The sequence below is a fragment of the Manis pentadactyla genome, chromosome 3 (genome assembly GCF_030020395.1).
Source record: "Manis pentadactyla isolate mManPen7 chromosome 3, mManPen7.hap1, whole genome shotgun sequence".
Taxonomy (NCBI): domain Eukaryota; kingdom Metazoa; phylum Chordata; class Mammalia; order Pholidota; family Manidae; genus Manis; species Manis pentadactyla.
Genome location: NC_080021.1, coordinates 168,627 through 186,001, shown reverse-complemented (window position 1 = coordinate 186,001; position 17,375 = coordinate 168,627). Strand labels below are relative to the sequence as shown.

The window sequence follows — 17,375 nt, the reverse complement described above, 5'->3', positions numbered from 1 at the left end:
CTGACAGCCTGGACTGTGGAGAACAGGACTAGAGGCTAGGAAAGAGCCGCACGCACTTGTGCAGCACCCCAGAGCAGGCAACATGGACGTGAGTGACAGCGGAGCCATGAGGAGAAAGCACACTCTGGGCAGCAGACAGGCACAAAGGAAACAGAGCAGCAGAGGAGTCTTGTGTCCAGTGACTGGACAGCAGGGACAAAAAGGGGAGGAACTGGGGATAGTGAGTATGCGCCACCTGAGAAGGTGACGGCAAGCAGACCCAAAACCCTCTGAACCTACTCTGACATGAAGACCCAGATCACAGACAGTGACAAAGGGCTTACTCTCCACGACTAATCACCAAACAAGACTTACTGTGGGAACCATGAACCAAGTGCAGTTTACTTTTCGAGTCATGTCTGGTTACAGTAATCAACTCTACTCCCAAATATGCAGCCTCTATAGTCTTTCCCCTACTGACAAACAAGGCATCTGACAACCAAATGTACAAACAAGAAAGAAACGAGGTCACGTGAGGCGGAGCAATGGAGGGCAAGGAGGGTCCCGGCTCTGCAGACAGAGGGACGCAGGATGGAGGGCAGCTGAGCGGCCAGGCCTCACACCTGGGAGGAGGGGCTGGGGTAGCCAGAGAGGAAGCCGTCCGGCTTCACTGCCTGGTGTGGACCAGCTGGTGCTTGACCAGCTTGGACCGCTGGCTGAAGGCCTTTCCGCAGGCAGCACACTCGTGGGGCTTCACACCAGTGTGGATGCGCTGGTGCTGGATGAGGACGGAGCGCTGGCTGAAGGCCTTCCCGCATTCATGGCACTTGTAGGGCCTCTCGCCGGTGTGGATTATTTGATGCTGAATGAGGTGTGAGCTCTGGCTGAAGCCCTTCCCACACTCGACACACGTGTACGGCTTCTCTCCAGTATGAACTTTCTGGTGGTGAATGAGGTTTGAGCTTCGGTTGAAGGCTTTACCACACTGGTTACATTCATGGGGTTTCAATCCATTATGAATCCTCTGATGCTGAATGAGAGTTGAGCTCTGGCTGAAGGTCTTCCCACACTCAGTGCATTCATAGGGCTTCTCTCCTGTATGAACTCGCTGGTGCAGGATAAGGTTGGAGCTGCGGCTGAACGTCTTCCCACACTCATGGCACTCGTAGGGCTTCTCACCTGTGTGCACACCCTGATGCTGAACGAGGGCTGAGCTGTGGCTGAAGGCCTTCCCACAGACACCACACGCATAAGGTTTCTCTCCCGTGTGGATTATCTGGTGCTTTCTGAGCACTGAGCTGTAACTGAAAGCCTTTCCGCACACGTCACATACGTGCGGCTTCTCCCCAGTGTGGATTCTCCGGTGCTGAATGAGGCTGGAGCTCTGGCTGAAGGCCTTCCCGCAGTCGGGGCATTTATAGGGCTTCTCTCCCGTATGGACCCTGTGGTGCTTGATGAGGTTGGAGACGCGGCTGAATGGCTTGCCACATTCACTGCACATGTATGGCCTCTCCCCTGTGTGGACCCTCTGATGCTTCCTCAGATGCGAGCTCTGGCTGAATGCCTTCCCACACTCCCCACACTCAAATGGCTTCTCACCTGTGTGGACCCTGTGGTGTTTGATGAGGTTTGAGCTCCGCCGGAAGGCCTTCCCACATTCACTGCACACATACGGCTTCTCCCCAGAATGGACCCTTTGGTGCTGGACCAGGTTGGAGCTCCGCCGGAAAGCTTTCCCGCACTCCCCACACGCATAGGGCCTCTCGCCTGCATGGACCCTCTGGTGCTTTTTGAGGCTGGAGCTCTGGTGAAAGGCCTTCCCACACTCACTGCATGCATAAGGCTCTCTGCTGTGGTCACCCCTGTGCCTCATGAGGTCCGAGTGTGCATGGAAGGCTTTCCCGCACTCCTCACAGGTGTAGGGCTTCTCACCCATGTGACACTGCAGATGACTTTTAAGAAGTGAGTTCTGGCTGAAGGATTTTCCACACACGCTACACATGAAGGACTTCTGTCCAGTGTGGGTTATCTGATGCTGTATGAGATCAGGGTTTCCTCTGAAGGTTTTCCCACATGCGTTACATATAAGCGGGCTTTCAGCTGGGCAGAGCGCCTCATGGCTAGTTAGGCTTGCACTGTGTTGGAAGCTGGGGCTGCACACATACACACCTGGCCTCTCTCCCATAGGCATTGCCTGGAAGGTCCCTGGGCTTGGGCTCAGACCAAAGCTGCTCTCAAAATCACCACAGTCCAATTCTTTCTCCCCCAGGGGGCTCCAGAGAGGCACAGCCACTGGTGTGAGGCACCCCTCTGGGCAGTGGGGCTGTGCCTGCCTCTTGTCAGGAGCCCCCCACGCCCTTCCCAGTGCTCCATCACAGGGCTCCCCAAGCCCAGGACCCTGGGAAGCATTGCTGGAACTGTTTTCTGATATTTCTGCCTGTGATTCCAAATCCTCAGGAAGTTCTTCCTTCTGGAGAAACACCTTGTCCTCAGTCCTGGTGTCCCAATCTGAAATGACAAACACAGTCACTTGGAGGGAAAGAGGAAGATATACAGAGAGGAGTCTGGGCATGTGGGACCCACTGGGGGTGGTGGTCCCCAATCTCTTGAGGGGGCTGCAACTTTCAGAATCAACCCAAACAGCATTCTGTCTCTCTGCCTTGTCTGGACACTTGTCCTTAGAGCTACCAGTGATCTCAATGCAGATATATGCTCAGCCTGTCTGCCTGTCATGCCCATTCATCTGTGGTTCAGTGTGGCACCCTGGCTGAAAACCATGCATGCTCGCCCTCTGCACAGAGCCTGCACCAGGCCTCTCTTGCAGAATGTGCCTACGTGGCCAGCTTGCAGACATGGGTGCTCTGTTGTCCTCCTGCTGAACCCAGGGCAGGCCTGTCATCATAGGCTGCACATGGACGACCATGTTTCCAATGGGAGCCCCAGAGCCCCTCCAGGTCAGAAGCTCTGGCTCTGGAGCCCTGAGGGCATGTCCACATGTGGCTGGGCTCCCAGAAGTAAGCGGGAGGCTGCCACAGGAAACGAGAGTCTGGACAGGGTGGCCCGGGGCTTGTTATGCCCTCTGTTGACCGCAGCAACTGATCCAGGGAGCCCTCCACCCTCTTCTGGCTGGATGTGGGGAAGGAACCAGAGGGGCTGACATACACAGGAAGCTGCAGAGTTTCCCACGAAGGGTCAGAGGGCCCATTCTAGGCTTGGTGGCTGTATGGTCTGTCACATGGTCTGTTTTGCTATAAGCCTTAAAGAACCCCGAAACTGTTCTTTGCTTGCAGGCCTAAAAAAGCCATCAGCTAGCTGGATCTGGCCTGGGGGCCATAGTTTTTTGACCCAAGATGAAGACAAAGTCACTGGTGTGGCTCAAGAGTCAGGGGCAATGGGAAATGGTTTTTGGGCCTGAGCCACTGCTGACCTGGAGGTCTTTTATTGAGACAGGAAACAAACGTGGGTCTGGTGGGTGAGGATGGTGAGAGCTGTTAAATTTGATGTAACTCTTCTCAGTAACCTAAGAACTATCAGAAAAAATAAAATTCCTCTTTTGAAATAAAATACAAAATCAGAAATATGGTTTCCCTTAAGAAAATCTTAAACACAGTAAAATTTGGGTATAAAAGCAAAGGAAAAGATTTGAAGGCAAATGAAGTTGCTTGGTTTTCACTACCCCGACTGTGACACCAAGTGGAGAAGAGGGTGAGTACTCTGAGGCCTTCTAGAACATGATAAACCTGTTAGTATTTCACAAGAGAAAACACTCACTAAAGACCCTTATGCTTAGTGGCTTCCAGGTTTGTGAAGAACAGCTTAGGTGAGTATGCAAGTCAAAGCTATGCTGTGTGAATGCCACGTCTCCATGGCTCACAGGCTGTTGCTGGTGGCTCAGCAGTGACCTCACCGAGCCATCCTCCTTATGGACCCCAAGTGGCAGTGCAAACTTGTATGGAGGTTCCACTAGTCTTCCATCTCTCCCAGTGGCTTTTGTTTTCATTTTACTTAAAAAAAATTTAAAGTGAAATCCACAAACATAAAATTAACTGTTTTAAATGAACAATTCAGTAGCATTTAGTACATTTACAATGTTGTGCAATCATTACCTCTATGTAGTTCCAAACATTTCCACCACACCCTCACCTCTTTCTTATAGTTTATCTCCATCTCTCTCTCTCCCCAGCTCCTGCCAACTGTCACTCTGCATTTTGTTTCCATGCATTTACCTATTCCTGACATCTCATATGAATGGAATTGTTTATGTGACATTTTCACTTAGCCTAATGTTTTTGCAGGTTCATCCACACTGAAGCATGTATCAATGCTTCATTCCTTTTTATGGCTGAATAATATTACATTGTGTAAAATATACTACATTTTGTTTATCCAGTCATCCAATGATGGACATCTGGGCTATTTGCACCTTTTGGCTACTGTGAATAGTGCTTCTATGAACATGATATACATATGAGTACCTGTCTTCAATTCTTTGGGTATGTATCTACCAGTGGAATTGCTGGGTCATATGGTAATGCTGTTTAAGCTTTTAAGGAGCCACCAAATTGTTTTCCACAGTGGCTGTGGCATTTTACATTCTCATCAGCAATACACCAGGGTTCCAATTCTTGCACATCTCTGGAAACATTGGTTATTCATTTTAGAATTACAACCATCTTAGTGAGTGTGAAATAGTAATCTTTTGTGGTTTTGATTTGCATTTCTCAAATGACTAATGAATTACAGCATCTTTTCATTTGCTTCTTGGCCATTTGTATATTTTCTTCAGAGAAATGTTTATTCATGTCCTTTGCCCATTTTGAAATTGGGTTGTCTTTTGTTGTTGAATTCTAAGACATCTTTACATATTATGAGGACTAGACTCTTACCAGATAGATGATTTGCAAAGTTTCTCCCATTTTGTAGGATGGCTTTTCACATTCATGATAATGTGCTTAGCTACCCAAGATTTTTATATTTTGATGAAACCCAATTTACCTATTTTTGTCTTTTATTGCTCATGCTTTCAGTGTCATATCTAAGAATCCGCTGCCAATCTCAAGGTTATGGAAGTTATCACCTGTTTTCTTCTAAGAGTTCTATGATTTTAGTTCATGTATTTATGTTGTTGGACTATTTTGAATTAACTTTTGTATGTGGCATGAGGTACAGATCCAAGTTCAATTTTTTTGCACTTGGGTATCCACTTGTCCCAGCACTACCTGTTAAAAATCGATTGGCCACAGATGTGTGGGTTCATTTTGGACTCTCAATTCTATTCCACTGATCTATGTCAGCACCAAATTGTTCTGACTACTGCAGCTTTGTAGTACGTTTTGAAACTGGGAAATATGAGTCTTCTGACTTTGTTCTTTTTCAAGCTTGTTTTGGCTACTTGGGGACCCTTTTAATTCCACATGAATTTGAGGATTGACTTCTCCATTTCTGCAAAAAAGGCTGTTGGAATTTTGATAGGGATTGTACTGAATCTGTAGATTTCTGGGGAAAGCTCTGACATTTTAACACTGTTAAAATCCAATCTGTGGGCATGGGATGACTTTCCAATTATTAGGGTATTCTTTAAGTTGTTCTGGCAATGCTTTATAGTTCTCAGCAAACAAGTCTTTTGCCTCCTCTATGTGGGATCATGTTTTATGCAAATAGACACAGTTTTACTTCTTCCTCCCAATCTGGATGCCTTTTCTTTCTTTTTCTTGCCTGGCTGCTCTGGTTAGAGCTTCCAGTACAATGCTGAATATCACTTGTAAAAATGGGCATGTTTTTTGACCTTAGGGGAAAAGCCTTTAATCTTTTACTTCTGTGTATGCTGTTAGCTGTGGGATTTTCATGAATGCCATTTATCAAGTTGAGGAGGTTCTCTTGTATTATGAGCTTCCTGAGTGTTTCTATCATGAAAGGGTCTTTGATTTTGTCAAATACTTTTGAAGCATCAATTGAAATGATTATGATTTTTCTTCCTCATTCCATTAACATGGCAAATGACACAGATTGGGCTTTTGTGGAACCACCCTTGTATTCCTCCTCTGTTACATCCACTTGGTCATGGGACAAAATACTTTCAATATGCTGCTGCTTTCAGTTTGCTAGTATTTTGTTGAGGATTTTTTTTAACAGGTAAGCCATAAACGATTTTGACATGCAATTTTCTTCTCCTGTGTTGTTTTCATCTGGCTTTCCTTCTCCTCTATATTTTGGAAGTTTGAGAAAAGCCAGTATTAATTCTTGAAATGTTTCATAGAATTTACCAGTGAAGCCCTTTTCTTTGTTGGGAGGTTTTTAAGTTACTGACTGAATCTTTGTTACAGGTCTGTTCAGATATTCTACCTTTTCTTGAGTCACTCTTGGTAATCTTTCATCTAGGCCATCTAATTTGCTGGGGTATAACCGCTAACAGTATTCCTTATATGTCTTTTACTTCAGTAAGATCAGTAGTTATGTCATTTTCATTTCAGATTTTTGTTATTTGTGTCTTCTCTTTTTTCTTTGTCAACTCAAAGCCCTGTCAATTTTATTGAGCTTTTCAAAACACCTTTTATTTCATTGATTTCTTTCTTTCTTTTTATTCTCTCTATCTCTGCTCTAATGTTTATTATGTCCATCCTGCTGTTAGGCTGGGATTACTTTGCTCTTCTTTTTGTAGTTCCTTAAGCTGTAAAGTTAGGTTACTGATTTAATATCTTTCTTCCTTTTTAATGTAAATTTTCACTGCTATAAATTTTCCCTGTGGCACTGCCTTTCCCGAATCCCTAAGTTTTAATATTTTGTGTTTTTATTTTCATTTGTCTGTAGGTATTTTCTAATTTCCCTTGTGATTTATTCTTTGACCCACTGGTTAAGAGTGTATTTTATTTCTACATATTTGTGAATTTTCCAATTTTTCTGCTGTTATTGGTTGGAGATGATACTTTACCTGATTTCAATCTTTCAAAATTTATTTAGACTGGTTTTGAAGCCTAACATATGGTCTATGATGGAGAATTTTCCATGTGCACTTGGAAGAATATTTATCTTCTCCTTTGGGTGGAGTGTCTATTAGGTCTATTTAGTTTATAGTGTTGTTCAAGTTCCCTATTTCATTACCGATCATCTGTCTAGATGCTCTATTCATTTTTGGAAGTGAGGTATTGCAGCCTTCAACTATTATTGGAGAACTATCTATTTTTCCCTTAAAATCTGTTTTCTTCCTATGTTTTGGAGCTCTTACTGGTATATGTTTGTAATCACTCTATCTTCTTGATGAATTGACCCTTTTATCAATGTATGTTTTTTTCTCTCACACATTTTTTTACTTTGATATTAGTACAGTCCCTCCAGCTCTCTTCTGGTGACTATTTGAACACAATATCTTTTTTCACCTTTCATTTTTAATGTATTTGAGTCTTTGGATCTTCTTGAGCAAGCTTCTTGTAAACAGCATATAGTTGGACCATGCTTTTGTCATTCTGTTGATATCTACCTTTTGACTGGGGAGTTTAAACAATTTAAAAGTAATTACTTAGAAGGAAGGACTTGCTTCTGCTACTTTGCTATTTGTTTTTGGTATTTTTTACCTTTTTAAATTTAATTTTATTTATTTATTTATTTTTTATTTTGGTATCATTAATCTACAATTACATGAAGAACATTATGTTTACTAGGCTCCCCCCTTCACCAAGTCCCCCCCACATACCCCTTCACAGTCCCTGTCCATCAGTGAAGTAAGATGCTGTAAAATCACTACTTGTCTTCTCTGTGTTGCACAGCCCTCCCTGTGCACCCCCACACCCACACTATACATGCTAATCGTAATACCCCCTTTCTTTTTCCCCATCCTTCCCACCCATCCTCCCCAGTCCCTTTCCCTTTGGTAACTATTAGTCAATTCTTGGGTTCTGTGATTCTGCTGCTGTTTTGTTCCTTAAGTTTTCTTTTGTTCTTATACTCCACATATGAGTGAAATCATTTGGTACTTGTCTTTCTCTGCCTGGCTTATTTCACTGAGCATAATACCCTCTAGCTCCATCCATGTTGTTGCAAATGGTAGGATCTGTTTTTTTCTTATGGCTGAGTAATATTCCACTGTGTATATGTACCACATCTTCTTTATCCATTCATCTACTGATGGACACTTAGGTTGCTTCCATATCTTGGCTATTGTAAATAGTGCAGCGATAAACATAGGGGTGCATCTGTCTTTTTCAAACTGGAGTGTTGCATTCTTAGGGTAAATTCCTAGAAGTGGAATTCCTGGGTCAAATGGTATTTCTATTTTTAGCATTTTGAGGAACCTCCATACTGCTTTCCACAATGGTTGAACTAATTTACATTCCCACCAGCAGTGTAGGAGGGTTCCCTTTTCTCCACAACCTCACCAACATTTCTTGTTGTTTGTCTTTTCTATGATGGTGATCTTTACTGTTGTGAGGTGATATCTCATTGTGGTTTTAATTTGCATTTCTCTGATGACTAGCGATGTGGAGCATCTTTTCATGTGTCTGTTGGCCATCTGAATTTCTTCTTTAGAGAACTGTCTGTTCAGCTCCTGTGCCCATTTTTTAATTGGATTATTTGCTTTTTGTTTGTTGAGGTGTGTGAGCTCTTTATATATTTTGGATGTCAACCCTTTATTGGATCTGTCATTTATGAATATATTCTCCCATACTGTAGGATACCTTTTTGTTGTATTGATGGTGTCCTTTGCTGTACAGAAGCTTTTTAGCTTGATATAGTCCCACTTGTTCATTTTTGCATTTGTTTCCCTTGCCCGGGGAGATATGTTCCAGAAGAGGTCACTCATGTTTATGTCTAAGAGATTTTTGCCTATGTTTTTTTCTAAGAGTTTTATGGTTTCATGACTTACATTCAGGTCTTTGATCCATTTTGAATTTACTTTTGTGTATGGGGTTAGACAGTGATCCAGTTTCATTCTCTTACATGTAGCTGTCCAGTTTTGCCAGCACCATCTGTTGAAGAGACTGTCATTTCCCCATTGTATGTCCATGGCTCCTTTATCATATATTAATTGGCCATATATGTTTGGGTTAATATCTGGAGTCTCTATTCTGTTCCACTGGTCTGTGGCTCTGTTCTTGTGCCAGTACCAAACTGTCTTGATTACTGTGGCTTTGTAGTAGAGCTTGAAGTTGGGGAGCAAGATCCCCCCCACTTTATTCTTCCTTCTCAGGATTGCTTTGGCTATTCAGGGTCTTTGATGGTTCCATATGAATTTTTGAACTATTTGTTCCAGTTCATTGAAGAATGCTGTTGGTAATTTGATAGGGATTGCATCGAATCTGTATATTGCTTTGCGCAGGATGGCCAAGATGTTTTGGCCATTATTTCTTCAAATATTCTTTCTGCCCCTTTCTTTCTTGGACTCCCAAGATGTGTATGTTAGTTCACACGTATCCCACAGGCCTGTTGGGCTCTGCTCACTTTTCTCTGACCTTTTTACTTTCTGCTCCTCAGACTGGATAATTTCAATGATTCTATCTGCAAGTTCACTGATTCTTTCTATTGCCTGCTCAAATCTGCTGTTGACACCCTTTAATGCATTTTTCATTTCCATTATTGTATTTTACAGTTCCAGAATTTGTTTTTCATAATTATGTAAATATAAAATTGTACATTACAATTATGTAAGTTTAAAATAAAAATTATATTGGTATTCTCATTTTGTGTAGTTGACCTTTGAACAACAAAGGTTTGAGCACTGCAGGTCCTCTTATACATGGATTTTTTTCAATAAATACATTGGAAAATTTTCTTAAGATTTGTGACGAGTTGAAAAACATTTTTTTCTGTAGCACATTTGATTCTAATAAAGTATAATACAAGTACCATACAAAATATATGTTGATCAGCTGTTTATTATCAGTAAGGCTTCTAGCCAAACACTATTAATAGTTATGTTTTTGGGAATTCAAAAATTATACCTTGATTTTCAACTGTGGGGAGGTTGGCACCTCTAACTCCAGTCCTAAGACCCTTGTTGTCTAAGAGTCATTGGTACATCACTTACCTGATTTCTTTTAGTTCTTTCAGCACTTTGAAATAGTTGATTTACAGTCTGTCAAGTATCTGTGCTCTTTCAGGGACACTTCTGCCAACTAATATTTTTCCTTGGAATAGGCTAGACACCATAGTATTCTGCTTGTTTGTACTCTTTGTGATTTTTTTTTGTTGTTGTTAAAAACCAGGCATTTGAATTTATCCTATCCCTTCGACTCTGTAAATCAGAGTCTCTTCCTCCTCTAGGGTTTGTTATTCTTGATTGTTAAAGGCTACAGTCATTAGTCACTTAGTGACTTTCCAAACTATTTTTGCAAAGACTGCATTCCTTGTCATGTGTGATCACTGAGGTCTCTGTTTCTTTAGCTTGAGTTCAGCTCGTGTTTTAAGAGATTTCTTTGAACACTGATAGTCTAAGAAAAGTCATATACCTCTCCCAGTCTTTGCAGATTGGCTCTGTGCTGGGGCACTACTTCAGCACTATACCTCTGACAACTTTCTGCTTTCTGAGCCTAGTGATCAACCAGAGATAAAGCTATGGTCTTCATAGTTTTCTGAGCACACATCCCATCCCGGGCATGTACACAGCTTGCTAAATTCCCCAACATACAAGGGTGCTTTTGAATGTCCTAATTTCCCCAGCTTTCTCTTCTAGGCTTTAGATGGTTGAATGTCCTGTTAACTGATATCCCAGGGGACTGTGGGGTTTTAGTTTGCCTTACAGTATTTTTGAGCCCACTGCTTTTCTGCCTTAAGTTCTGAGTTAGGGAAAGTCAGCACTTTGAATCAATTCTTCATCCAACTCCACACAAGTCAGAACAGACAGAATAATCTCTGAGTAAGGTCTGCTTTGCTCCCTCTGCAGCCAGGGACCAGGGTCCCTACAGGGAATATAGGCAGCTCACTCTAAGACTGCTGCCTCGTCAGGGAGTGTTTGGGGCATAAGCAAGTAAGAGCACTGTAAAGCTTTCCTACCATTTTAAAGTTGTCCTTTTCTTGATTTAGAATTCCCTTGGTTGCTGTAAAACTGACTTGTTTCCAGATTTCTGAAAAAGCTGGTCCTGGCGGTTGTTTTTTTTTTTTAATGTTTATGTGGAAGAAGGGATGTTTGCCTATGCCAACATTTTGCTCTGCTTTTTAAACACGAGCCACCATCAACCTATTTTTTTTTTTTTTTTTCAAGGAGCAAGGTTCTGGTGTCCCTCACCATTCTCTGCTAGTTGGTCAATATTCTGCCTCTGTCTGGGGGAGTCAGCAGGCCCGTCTCTCAGAGCCACTTCATGGGACCTAGTCACATCTCAACCTATATCGTCCCCCTGCCCCAGCACACCTAGAACTGCCCTGAACGTCTCTGCCTGTTGGGGGAGGTCATAGAGAGGATGTGACCGTCGGTTCACTGGTGAGCTGGACCAGGCCATCGGGGCTTCTTGGCCTGACTCTGCCCTTGGGACGCACACTCTTCCCTGCTCTCAGTGGTTGGCCCTTGGGCACAGCCTTGGAATGGTATGGTATTGAGACCACCTGGATGGTATATGTGACTGAGCCCAGTTAAGGCTTCTATATAAACTTTCTAAGATTTGACAGGTGGTTGTGGAAATCTTGCAGCCACCCAAGATAAGCTTTTTAGGTTCCCTTACTTATTAAATCTGTCACCCACCCAACTGGAGCAGTCTGCCTCTTTATTTGGTCTCTTCTTGCCCTGCATATGCGGGGGCCGGTTTCAATTACACCCAGGAAACTCCTGGGGTTTGTGAACCAACACTGCCCTTAGCCCAGCCTTTGGCCACACAGGGTCTGCCAGGGTACTCTGCCCAGATATTCTGAGTATAATGGTAGCTCCCACAGAGGTAATAGTCCCTCTTGTAAAACAGCCACCATCAGATCCCAGTAAGGAAAGCTAACACTGAGGAAGCATCCTGATCACTGCTGAGAGGTCATAGAAAAGGTGAGTTTAGTGAGGGGGGGGTCTTCAGGAAGGACCCTCTGGTAGGGTTTTAAAGGAAATGGGAGCAGCTGCGAAGTGCAGCCAGGAGGGAGCAGGGCGAAGGCCTGAATTAGGGCAGAGCCCTGAGGGCAGGGAACCAGCCTCAGCTTGGTGGTCGGGCTGGGCTGGTGCCTACCACATTTCACCCCTTTGTGTCATGTGGGATACTGTCCTGCTCAGGGCAGCAGGGAAGCCACGACCCAGGCCTACTTCCTCTCTGATCTTCAGCCTTGGCCCCTAAAGTCCATGAGGTACCCCACCCCTAATGACGACATACATACTTCCTGGGGTTAAGTGCAGGGTGATGTGGACAAAGTACCTCCAGAATAAGGGCACCAGTGGGGAACTCACTCCCAGTACCTGGCTGCTGATGGTGAGGGCTGGTTCCTGGCTCAGTTATGCCACAGCGGAGGGGACCACAGAATGAAGATCCAGGGTGGGTCACAGCAGGAGCATCACTCACACAGGCCTGGGCTTCGGGGATCCAGGGGGACAGTCCAGGAACCGGGGGTTCCATTTCTGCCTCTTCGGGGCGAGCTCTGAGGCTGGGCATGGCTGGAACCTGGAGACCAGCAAGGATGCAGGTTAGTGTGCAGAGGGGCTAGCTCCGTGGATCCATCCTCCTATCAGGCAGGGTCTCTTCCTCCATGCCAGCAGCCTGAGACCCTAGGAGGGCCTTGTGCAGGGTCTCAGATTCCACACTCCCTTATCCACAAGGACACAGACTCATGACCAGAGCCACAGATGGGAAGAGGCAAGATGTTGACTCCAGTGCAAGGTGCTTGTACAATGCCCTGTGGGTATGACCTGAAAGGGCCCAGGCCTTCCATGAAAGAAGAGCCCACATGAAGCCTGCACCTGCCGCAGGGCCACCCCTCTGGTTTCTGACACAGTGCTCTGAAGGTGGACCACCAGACCCACTCACAGGGGAGCAGGAGCTCCAGAAGCTGGGCAGCCGGGGCAGCCTGTGCTACAGATGTGCACACAGTCATTGCAGTGCCTTCCTACTGCTCAGTTCTAACTGAAATGTACCCCCAGCAGCATCCACAGTGGTTGTCCTCCCACTGCACCAGTGGCTTCCTTCTGCACCTACACCAACTTCCTCAGTTAATTTGTCTTGCCCTGAGGCATCAACACCCCTTATCCTGTAAAGACTCCCAAACTTGGGCTCATCTCCAGCCCTAACTGCTCCCTCTGACTAGGAGATGGGAGATTCCCATATGGACACATCATGGGACTCCCATATGGACCAAGTTACTGATTCCTCCCACCCCTCCCACTGTCCCATCTCTGCAAATTCACTATGCCCTGCCCAGTGGCCCACCTAGGAGGGGGGTTACACCACCCAGCCCCTTATTCACACTGCACTATTGACAAGAACCAATGACCCCTCTACCCTTCAGAGGTGGAGACAAGGCAGGAAATGTTGGCAGAAGCCCACTGGGGACACTGCCTGCAAACCTACAGACAGGATTTCTCCTGATGGACACATGGTTTCAGTTTTCCAAACACCTGCCACATGTCAGGGTCTGTTCTGGGGATGGTGCAAGGGTAAAGGAGTGACCACTGTCTTTGTGGATCTCAGTGGGGAGACATGATAGCAGATCCATCAGTGAGATGGGCAAGTGTTCCGTGCATAGAGAAGTGTAAGCCCTGACAGTGTTTTTTTCTTTTCTTTTCTTGTAATGCAAGCGCCAGACCTAAGCTTTGATTGCCAAGGTGTCCACTTCAAAAAGGGCTATCTCGAACACACTGCCAGTCACTAGATAAAAAGCCAAGCCACCTCCCTCCACTGAAGCTCTTTTGTTTTAGAAATCTTGGTTGATTATAACTGACCATTTGGGTCACTTGTTTTTTTTCTCCTCTTCTGGCATTTTAAATTCCCCGTTTCAAATTCACCAATAAAGGGTGAGTCCATGAAATTGGAAGCCCCCTACCCAACTTGGCCCCAATAAAACAGAACCTCAGGCCTGTGCCTTTTTTCTCTACTGGTTGCGTGGCCTTAAGTATGCTGTGTAATTTATAGGTCTTTTAAGTAATTAGCCTTTTTTCTTCAAACCATCTCCTGATGGTTGTTAAAGAGCATCTTGCAATCATAGTAAGAGCTGGTCCAACACAACGCTGGTTATTGACAGGCTGAGACTGGCACCAAACACAGATGGAGCAGAGGAGGGGCGGAGCCCTGGGGGGCATTTAAACCAGGCCCAGAGAAGGGAGCTTAGGCCATGCCTGGTTAGAAAGGTGGGAAAAGGCAGGGGTGAGGTGGGGCAGGTGTGTGGAAAAAGCTCAGAGGCAGGATTACTGGGAGACAGACTATAAGAGACCTTGGTCTCCTGATGAAGGTGATGTACTGGGCCCACGCTTATGGGAGACAGAATAAACAAAACATTTCAGGAAGATTAATCTGTCACGGATGCTCAGAGGTTGGTGCAGATGAGATTCGAAAAATGAAGAGCAGACTGAAGGCACCCATTCAAGTGGCAGCAGATCAGAGCAGATGCTGCTTCCATGAGGGTTGGGGGAATATTCCCTCTCCCTCTCCCAAGGGGAGATTGAATCATCTGCAATATTTTTTCACTGAATTTCATCTTAAAATTATTGGAACTACTGTCATTGAATAGGGGCACAGTTACATGGCTCAAAATTCAAAAGGTAAAAAGGACTTCTAGTGAAACATCTCCCAGCCAGCCACCCAGTTCCCCTCCCATTTCTAATGTGCCTTCTAGATTATTCTAAGGTTACACAAGCCACCATGTATATGTTCCTTTGCCTTTTTATTATAGATTTTATCAAACTATGCTCATTTTACATCTTGTTTTTCTCACTTTGGTTTATGTGGGATCTTGCCCCGGAGAACATAGATGAATCTGTGGAAGACAGAATGCCACCCATGTCCCCGTCTTAATCCTGGAAACTATGGATGCACTTCGCTACAAAGCAAGAGACTTTGCAGAAGGACTTAAGGTTATGGGCCTGGATTATCCTAGTGGAATCGACCTAACTACATGAGCCATTGCTGACTCTGAGACTCACAGGTAATGTGCAAAGACTGGGGCCTCCTGGAGCTAAGGACAGTCAGCAAGGAAACTACTTCAGTCCAACAACCTCAAAGCATTTTGCCAAGAAGCTTGGAAGCAGATTCTCCTGGCTAAGGGCTCAACCTGGTGCTGAGCAGAGACAAGTGCAAGGATCAGAGCTGCCGGTGCACAGCGGGCACCCACAGGATGGGCACAGCCCCTTCCGCAGCCTTACTCGCACGCGGGAGAATGAGCTCCTCCCTGCGCGGCGCCTTCTCCACCGGAAGGTGAATGGACCACTGACGGGGCCTCCAGGCAGGGCTCCTGGCGCCGAGCGACAACCCCACTCCTCTCGGGCTCTGTACAGCTCCCACGTTCGCCGAGTTCCTGGAGCCCCTCCTCCACCCCGGCCCGGGCTCCAGGCCTCAGCTCGCCGCGCACCTGCCTCACCGCTCTGTGGCAGCCTCGCCACGCGGACACGCAGCCAGACTCGGGGCAGGGCTGCTCGGCCTCCGCTGGGCATCCTACGGTGAGCGGGGCTTCGACCCCGCCCCACAGCCCGCGGCCCTCCGCGCTCGGCTCCCACGATCCGCCGCCCGTCCGAGCCGAGAGGGCACCCACCGCGGGGGCATCGGAGTCACGCGGGAGAACGGACGGCAACGAAGAGGATTCTCCCGCGCGAAGCCCCCACCTCCGGTGGTCACTCCGGGAAAGGCGCGCACCCCTGAACTCAGCGGCCGGCCCCGAGGCCGGCGCCGGAAGTCCCGCCCGACTTCCGGTACGCGGGCCGCCCATCTCGGGCCCGCGCAGTCGCTCTACGCGGCGGGAGGCCAGAGCGACTCGGTGGGTTCCCGAGGCCGCGGCCGTCCGGGCTGCCGACGCGGCGGCGGCTGCGCGCGAGCAGGAAGTGCCGCTGAGACGCGGCTTAGACACAGGCAGCCGGATGCGAAACAAGCCCCGGAAGATGCGGGGCCGCGCGCTGTGTGGTGCGGGAAGCTGTTGCGCGTGGCTGCAGTGCGGGCGGCCTGAGACCGGGTCCTATAGCAGATTAAACTGTGAGTGCGCAGTATGTAATACACTGCTGACCAAAACCCCTTAACTACTGGAATTTATGAAGCACCGTCTACGTAACGTTTGAGTCAAAAACGATTCTAGCTGAAAATTAGAGTTTATAAAGCGACGAAAAGCAAACTTCATCCTCTGGGAACCCAGTGTACAGTGTAAACTATGCATTATTCACTGAATATTTTTTCAGAGAAAAAAATGCATAATATATACATTGTCTTAAATACCATTAAAGAAGACAAAGCATTCGTCTTAAATCAGTTGAACAATACAATTCTTGCACCAGCAAGAATGTGACTTAAAAACGAAACGTCTCCGAAATAGTAGTGAAGACGACAGAATACTCGAGAATTTACAAAGAACTCAAAGCTTCGGTGGAGAACACTTTGAAACTTAGTAACAGACACAGATGGTCTGAGTAAATACAGAGATTTCTTGCTCTTGGATGGAACAGCTTAATAATTCAAAGATGTAAAATTTCCTCCATTTAACCTATAGATTCACTGCAATCCAATTAAAATTCTACTTGGATTTTTAGTAGGAAATTCAAAAAGTCACTGAGTAGACAAATCAACCAAAAAAGGGATTGGGGAGACGTAAGAATTGACACGGACGCGAGCTGCCCAGCAGAGAGCTCAGTGTTGGGCTTTTGTACAGGTGGAAATTAGTTGATAAAGGGGAACCACAATCAAGGGCAGAAGGATGGGTTTTTTAGTAGTAGGTGTTGAGAAAGTGAGCTCACTCAATGGAGAAAACCAGATCCCTGCCTGACAACTGACAACTCACCTAATGGTAGTCTAAACGAACGAAAGACTTAAATGCGAACATTAAATAGATGAGATTAGCAGAAAAAAATGCACAGGAAATACTTTTGAAACCCTGGGATGAAAGAGATGCTATGCTGATCAGCCATCAGAGAAATGGAAATGAAATGACAATGAGATACCCCTTCACACTGCTGGGCTGGAAAAGTTAGAAGCCTGGATAACACCAGTGATAGCCCTGAAGGTTCATGTATTTCTTTCTCATGAAAAGTCTTGAGTTTATATGGCAGGTTCCCCTAGACTGTGGTCAGGCACCCAGGAGCCTCTCTTGAGGATGTTCTGCCAGTTGGCTTGGAAGGAAAGAGAACAGATAATAGGTCTGACAAGCTGCTTCTGCCACAATTTTTCCATGTGGTCGCCTGCTGCACCAGGATGCAGCCTCTGGCCAAAAGGAGCAACCCAGAGTCCTGTCCAGTCCCTAATTCAGCTCAGTCCAGTCCCTCTGGCAAGGTGCAGCCTCTCCAAAGGTCTTGTAACTATTGTAATTAGAGGGCAAGT

At 45.9% G+C, this 17,375-nt stretch overlaps 1 protein-coding gene across 4 annotated transcripts; it reads right to left on the bottom strand.

The window, feature by feature from the left end:
- Positions 1-354: 354 nt before the first annotated feature.
- On the bottom strand, positions 355-16,690 carry ZNF16 (zinc finger protein 16). 4 transcript variants are annotated; one of them, XM_036923034.2, is made up of 3 exons: positions 15,430-16,690; positions 12,332-12,533; positions 355-2,487 (listed from the first exon to the last, which is right to left on the bottom strand). In XM_036923034.2, exons 1-3 carry the CDS (start codon positions 15,781-15,783, stop codon positions 647-649), a joined length of 2,397 nt encoding a protein of 798 aa, XP_036778929.1. In that variant the 5' UTR covers positions 15,784-16,690; the 3' UTR covers positions 355-646. The 4 variants fall into 4 exon arrangements, with proteins under 4 accessions (XP_036778929.1, XP_036778930.1, XP_036778932.1 ...); XM_036923035.2 differs by having other exon boundaries at positions 15,610-16,685; XM_036923037.2 differs by having other exon boundaries at positions 15,680-15,749.
- Between the last annotated feature and the right edge of the window lie 685 nt (positions 16,691-17,375).